We start from the raw sequence: 7,500 nt of genomic DNA, 5'->3' as shown, positions 1-7,500 counted from the left end.
TGAACGGGCGCATGAACGGGGGACCATTATAAGATGAAGATCAATGAGGAAACTACATTACACGTCAGGCGCTGCTCGCTGCACAGGCGTCAAAGCACGCGCGTGACACGTTCAGTTGATACGTGCGCACGCATTATGACACGATTCTACCGCCATAGCGTGTCTGTGTGTGTCTGTGTGTGTCTGTGTGTGTGTGTATCACCCTCTCTGTGAAGTTGTCCAGTTTGTAGTCCAGGTGAGGTGTGATGCAGTAGTCTTCGGTTACCAAGGTAACGGTGGCACTGACCTCCTGGCCAGCCAACCAGAGGCTGTCTGACAGTGCCACCACCAGCGCCCTCTCCTGGTCCCTCTGGCCCACACACAGGCTGCAGACAGGTGGACACAATAACAGAAACACTCCTGATCAGTCAGCTCTGACAGGTGGAGGAGTGCGATGATGTCATCACTGATGCATTATCTCACGTCACAGGTGTGTTCTCCCCCCTGTGACATCATGGTGTCCAACGTGATGATGTCATGGGGAGTCTGTCCTCACCTCTGCAGCGTCCATCCCTCTGAGCTGCTCTGTCGGACAAACAGCAGGTGTTTAATGATCCGAGCCTGGACCACCATCTGAATGGCCCGAGTCCCACCCTGAAACACACACACACACACACACACACACACACCTGACCTGGTGAGACTAAAGACTGTTACCATGGTGATAGAAACCTGTGACTGGTCTTAGAATCAGTTCTGTAGAAAAAGACAAGTCAACATGAGTCTGAGACGTGAGAGGACCTCTGACTGCAGGGTGTGCAGTGTTGTGTTTTGTCGTGTCGCATCGTGTCATGTTGTGCAGTGTTGTCGTGTTGTGTTGTGCAGTGTTGTCGTGTTGTGTTGTGCAGTGTTGTGTCGTGTTGTGTTGTGCAGTGTTTTGTCATGTTGTGTTGTGCAGTGTTGTGTTGTGTTGTGCAGTGGTTTGTCATGTTGTGCAGTGTTGTGTCGTGTCGTGTTGTGTTGTGTCGTGTCGTGTTGTGTCGTGTTGTGTTGTGCAGTGGTTTGTCGTGTTGTGTTGTGCAGTGGTTTGTCGTGTTGTGTCGTGTTGTGTCGTGTCGTGTTGTCGTGTTGTGTCGTGTTGTGTTGTGCAGTGGTTTGTCGTGTTGTGCAATGTCGTGTTGTGTCGTGTTGTGTCGTGTCGTGTTGTGCAGTGGTTTGTCGTGTTGTGTCGTGTTGTGTCGTGTCGTGTTGTGTCGTGTCGTGTTGTGTCGTGTTGTGTTGTGCAGTGGTTTGTCGTGTTGTGCAATGTTGTGCCGTGCCATGTCGTGTTGTGCAGTGTTGTGTTTTCTTGTGTCGTGTCGTGCAGTGTTGTATAGCAGCAGGTGTGTCTCACCCTGTCTGTCTCCAGAGCGTAGGATAACTCTGAGTCTGACTCTCTGAACTGAAACACAGACTTCCTCCACTCGTAGTTAAAGACATGAAACGTTCCTCCAAACAGGATCCTTCTCAGACTCTGAGACATGAGGACAGACAGAGACATGAGGACAGACAGAGGCATGAGGACAGACGGATACATGAGGACAGAAACATGGAGACATGATAGTTTTAACAACAATGTTGCCAAAGCATCACAACACAACTTGTCCAAACATTCGGACAGAACACAACAAATAACGACACAAACACAACACCAAGATTGATTTACATTAATTATATAAACAGTATATACAGTGTGTGTGTGTGTGTGTGTGTGCAGCAGGTATGCCCTGTCTCCTTCTCCCAGGAGTGTTTGAATGTTGAGAGGTGGTTCAGCTCTTTGGACTCTGAGATTACAGAGTTGAACTTGTTAAAATAAATGTTCCTGCTGTCGTTGAATGTTTTACATTGTAGGAGAAAGTGCATCTCTGTCTCAGCCTCACCTGTCGAGCAGTGACCACATGTTGTGTTGTCTTTTGGTTGCCATGATTGTTTGTGTCTTCCTGTTTGGATTGTCAGTTTGTGGTCACTGAGCCTGTACTTGGTGAGCATCTGTCTCTGCTTCCTATCTCTGACAGTAGAGATGTTCTGCTGACTCATCATGTTTTTAGGGCGAGATAAGGTTCTGATCCACTTTGGCTTTTAGTTTCTTCTCTCCAGTGTTGCAGGTTTCTCTACATTGTGTTATAATGTGTTGACTCTGGTTGTGTTGGGAGAGCAGTGTTGTTGTGAGGCTGTCAGACTGTCTGAGAGGGGCAGTCAGCCTCAGGACCAGCTGACAGAGGGGACTCTTCTCTGGGCTCAGCTCTGAGTCTGGAGGGCTTTGGAGTGGAGGCGTCTCTGGCTGGACTTCAGCTGGTTAACAAGTTGAGCGTTCTCTGTTGAATGTTAATTATCAGTGGGTAACTGTTTCTCTGTCTGTGTGTCTCTCCCTCTGTCCATCTCTCTGTCTCACCTCTGTCAGCTGGGGGGTGACCGGTGCTCCTACGAGGCCTGGGGAGATGACCAGTCTCCTGGGGATGGAGCAGAGCTGTGGGAGGCTCCTGCAGGGTGGAGCAGCCTCCTCCTGCTCCTCCTCCTTCCCCACATCCAGCAGCCTCTGAGGAGAGAGGAGACACCTGAGGACACCTGTCCAACAACCACCAGTCTAACTCCCTGCAGGCTGCACTGTCCATTACACACAGAGTATTTATACGTGTACATATGTGTGTATGTGTATATATATATGTGTGTGTGTATATATGTGTGTATATACAGAATTGTGCTGTAAACTAAGAATGCTTTGAAAAATGGACGTGTTAATAGTTTATTTTCATCAATTAACAAAATGCAGTGAATGAACAGAAGAGAAATCTGAATCAAATCAATACTTGGTGTGAACAGCATCAGTTCTTCTAGGTTCACTTGCACACAGTTTTTGGAGGAACTCAGCTGGTAGGTTGTTCCAAACATCTTGGAGAACTAACCACAGATCTTCTGTGGATGTAGGCTTCCTCACATCCTTCATTGGCTGTATGTTTGGGGTTGTTGTCCTGCTGCAGAATACATTTGGGGTCAATCATACGCCTCCCTGATGGTATTGCATGATGGATAAGTATCTGCCTGTATTTCTCAGCATTGAGGACCATTAATCCACCAAATCTCCAACTCCATCTGCAGAAATGCAGCCCCGAACTTGCAAGGAACCTCCACCAAGCTTCAGTGTTGCCTGCAGACACTCATTATTGTACCGCTCTCCAGCCCTTCGGCGAACACACTGCCTTCTGCTACAGCCAAATATTTCAAGTTTGACTCATCAGTCCAAAGCACCTGCTGCCCTTGTTCTGCACCCCAGTTCCTATGTTTTCATGCATAGTTGAGTCTCTTGGCCTTGTTTCCATGTCGGAGGTCTGGCTTTTTGGCTGCAACTCTTCCATGAAGACCACTTCTGGCCAGACTTCTCCGGGAGTAGATGGTGTACCTGGGTCCCACTGGTTTCTGCCAGTTCTGAGCTGATGGCACTGCTGGACATCTTCTGATTTCGAAGGGAAATGAGCTTGATGTGTTTTTCATCTGCTGCACTAAGTTTCCTTGGCCGACCATTGCGTCTACGATCCTCAACGCTGCCCGTTTCTTTGTGCTTCTTCAAAAGAGCTTGAACAGCACATGTTGAAACCCCAGTCTGCTCTGAACTCTTTGTCTGGGAGAGACCTTGCTGATGCAGTATAACTACCTTGTGTCGGCACCAGCGACCATAGTGAAATGCATCCCAGGGGCCAGAGCGGGCGACATCAAATCAAACCTGAAACTGCTGGCTAAAGCTAAACGTAAATATAGTAAGATCATAATACATGTCGGCGGTAATGACTCCCGGCTACGCCAGTCGGAAGTCACTAAGATTAATGTTGAGTCGGTGTGTAACTATGCCAAAACAATGTCGGACTCCGTAGTTTTCTCTGGGCCCCTGCCAAACCTAACCAGTGATGACATGTTCAGCCGCATGTCATCATTCAACCGCTGGCTGTCGAGGTGGTGTCCAGCAAACGATGTGGGCTTTGTTGATAATTGGCGGACTTTCTGGGGAAAACCTGGTCTCATTAGGAGAGACGGCATCCATCCCACTTTGGACGGAGTGGCTCTCATCTCTAGAAATTTAACCCATTTCAACAACCAGCCGACAACCCAGAGTTGAGACCAGGAGGCAGAGCTGCAGTCTTACACGCTTCTCTGAGCTTCCATTAGATCAGTTGCACACCCAAAACTTCATTGAGACTGTGTCTGCCCACCGACCACCTAAATTAATCAAATTAATCAAATCAAAAGTCCACAGAAGAGGAGTTGTGCATGAAAATCTAATAAAAATTAACAGCAACTCTGCAATCTCAAAACAAGACAAGAGAATTAAATGCGGACTCCTAAATATCAGATCCCTGTCATCGAAAGCTGTACTAGTAAATGACTTAATTTCAGACTGTAATATTGATTTATTCTGCCTTACTGAAACCTGGCTGCATCCTGAAGAATATGTCAGCCTGAATGAATCCACTCCACCCAGTCACATTAATACTCACATTCCTCGAGGCTCCGGCCGAGGAGGTGGTGTTGCAGCTATTTATGACTTAAGTCTGTCACTCATTCCTAAACCTAAATTAAATTATAACTCATTTGAAAGCCTTGTTCTGAGTCTTTCACATCCAACGTGGAAAACTTTACAGCCAGTTCTATTTGTTGTAGTGTATCGAGCACCTGGTCCTTACTCAGAATTTTTATCTGAATTCTCTGAGTTTTTATCAAGTCTAGTCCTCAAATCAGATAAAGTAATTATTGTAGGTGATTTTAATATTCATGTGGATGTCGTTAATGATAGCCTAAGTACTGCATTTATCTCATTATTAGACTCTATTGGCTTCTCTCAGTGTGTACATAAACCAACTCACTGTTTTGACCACACCCTTGATCTTGTTCTAGCTTATGGTATCGAGATTGAAAATCTAACAGTTTCTCCACAGAATCCTCTTTTATCAGACCATCACTTAATAACTTTTGAAGTTCTATTACTGGACTACACACCATTAGGCAAAAACTCCTTCACTAGATGTCTATCTGATAGTGCTGTAGCTAAATTTAAGGAAATTATACCGCTGGCACTAAACTCAATGCCATGTCTTAATATAATAGAGGACTCCTCCGCTAACCTCAGTTCCTCAAAAATCGATCATCTTGTTGATAGCACTGCAGGCTCATTGCGAACAACACTGGACTCTATTGCCCCCCTGAAAAGGAAACCTATAAAACACAGGAGGTTAGCACCCTGGTATAACTCGGATACCCGCAAATTGAAGCGAACATCACGGAAATTTGAAAGGAAATGGCGTTCCACCAACTTGGAAGAATCCCGCTTAGCCTGGAAAGATAGCCTTAAAACATATAGGAAGGCCCTCCGCAATGCCAGAGCAAGCTATTACTCGTCATTAATAGAGGAAAACAAAAACAACACCAGGTTTCTTTTCAGCACTGTAGCCAGGCTGACAGAAAGTCACAGCTCTACTGAACCATGTATTCCTACAATGCTCAGTAGTAATGACTTCATGAGCTTCTTTAATGATAAAATTTTAACTATTAGAGACAAAATCCATCATCGCTTGCCCTCAACTGGCACTATTGTATCTTTAAACACAGGAACCTCAGACACAGTTGTAAATTCTGACTTATATTTAGACTGCTTCTCTCCCATCGACCTCCACCAACTGACTTCGATGGTTTCTTCATCTAGACCAACAACTTGTCTCCTAGACCCCATCCCAACTAGGTTGCTGAAAGAAACTTTACCTTTAATTAGCACATCTCTACTAGAAATGATCAACCTGTCTCTATTAACAGGATACGTACCACAATCCTTTAAACTAGCTGTAATTAGACCGCTTCTTAAAAAGCCTAATCTTGATCCAGAAGCTTTAGCCAACTATAGACCTATATCCAACCTCCCTTTCCTCTCCAAGATCCTTGAGAAAGCAGTCGCCAACCAGCTATGTGACTTTCTTCAAAAAAATAGTTTATATGAGGATTTTCAATCAGGTTTTAGAGCACATCATAGCACAGAGACGGCACTGGTGAAAGTTACAAATGACCTCCTAATCGCTTCTGACAAAGGACTTGTCTCTGTCCTGGTCTTACTAGATCTTAGTGCTGCATTTGATACAATTGATCATCACATTCTACTACAGAGACTGGAACACTTAATTGGCATTAAAGGACCCGCATTAAACTGGTTTAAGTCCTATTTATCGGATCGATTTCAGTTTGTACATGTTAATGATGAGTCATCCCTGTATACCAAGGTTAGTCATGGTGTTCCTCAAGGCTCCGTGCTTGGACCCATACTATTCACCTTATATATGCTCCCTCTAGGAAATATAATTCGGAAACACTCCATAAACTTTCATTGTTACGCAGATGATACACAGTTATACCTATCAATAAAGCCAAATGAAACTAATCAGCTTACTAAACTCCATGCATGTCTCAAGGACATTAAGACCTGGATGACCTGCAATTTTCTGCTGTTAAACTCAGATAAAACCGAAGTTATAGTACTTGGTCCTAAACACCTTAGAGATGCATTATCTAATGATATAGCGAGTTTGGATGGCATTAACTTGGCCTCCAGCACCACCGTCAGGAATCTGGGAGTTATCTTTGATCAAGATATGTCCTTCAACTCCCACATAAAACAAATTTCAAGGTCTGCATTTTTTCATCTACGTAACATTGCAAAAATCAGGCCCATCCTGTCTCAAAAAGACGCAGAAAAGCTAGTCCATGCATTTGTTACTTCCAGGCTGGACTACTGTAATTCTCTATTATCAGGCTGCCCTAACAAGTCTCTAAAGAGTCTCCAGCTGGTCCAGAATGCTGCGGCACGTGTACTGACAGGAACTAAGAAAAGAGATCATATTACTCCTGTACTGGCCTCTCTGCACTGGCTCCCTGTAAAATCAAGAATAGAGTTTAAAATCCTTCTCCTCACTTACAAAGCTGTTAATGGTCAGGCACCATCATATCTCCAGGAGCTCATACTACCCTATCACCCAACTAGAGCACTACGCTCCCAGAACGCAGGATTACTTGTAGTTCCTAAAGTCTCCAAAAGTAGAATGGGAGCCAGAGCCTTCAGCTATCAAGCTCCTCTTCTGTGGAACCATCTTCCTGTTTTGGTCCGGGAGGCGGACACCCTCTCTACCTTTAAGAGTAGACTTAAGACCTTCCTTTTCGATAGAGCTTATAGTTAGAGCTGGTCTCTTAGTTATGCTGCTATAGGCCTAGTCCGGGGGACAATGACACACTGAGCTTCTCTCTCCTCCCCTCTCCTCTCCTCTCCATCTGTATACATTATGCCTGTATACATGCCCCATCTCTGCATGTCACTGACTTACTTCTTCCCCGGAGTCCTTGTGCTTTCTAGTCCTACAGGCTCCCATGGATCCTGGCCGCGCCCGGGTCGTGGATCGTGGATGCGCCCACTGCTATGACCCTGCCTGATCGTGGATGCGCCCACTGCTATGGCCC

General features: G+C 45.4%; 1 protein-coding gene across 1 annotated transcript in view; it reads right to left on the bottom strand.

Moving 5' to 3' along the window:
* The window catches only part of mindy4b (MINDY family member 4B), a gene marked incomplete at its 5' end in the record, with an annotated part of 25,407 nt that overhangs the window by 7,566 nt on the left and 10,341 nt on the right, over positions 1–7,500 (bottom strand). Inside the window, 5 exons of the mRNA XM_084350337.1 lie at positions 203–365; positions 536–633; positions 1,373–1,492; positions 2,411–2,554; positions 3,416–3,577. Coding sequence (XP_084206463.1) covers positions 203–365; positions 536–633; positions 1,373–1,492; positions 2,411–2,554; positions 3,416–3,577 — 687 coding nt within the window. The remainder of the gene's footprint in view (positions 1–202; positions 366–535; positions 634–1,372; positions 1,493–2,410; positions 2,555–3,415; positions 3,578–7,500) is intronic.

This window comes from Pagrus pagrus, assembly GCF_965226575.1.
Source record: "Pagrus pagrus genome assembly, chromosome: 4".
In the NCBI taxonomy this organism is placed as follows: domain Eukaryota; kingdom Metazoa; phylum Chordata; class Actinopteri; order Spariformes; family Sparidae; genus Pagrus; species Pagrus pagrus.
This window is presented reverse-complemented; position numbering and strand designations above follow the sequence as displayed.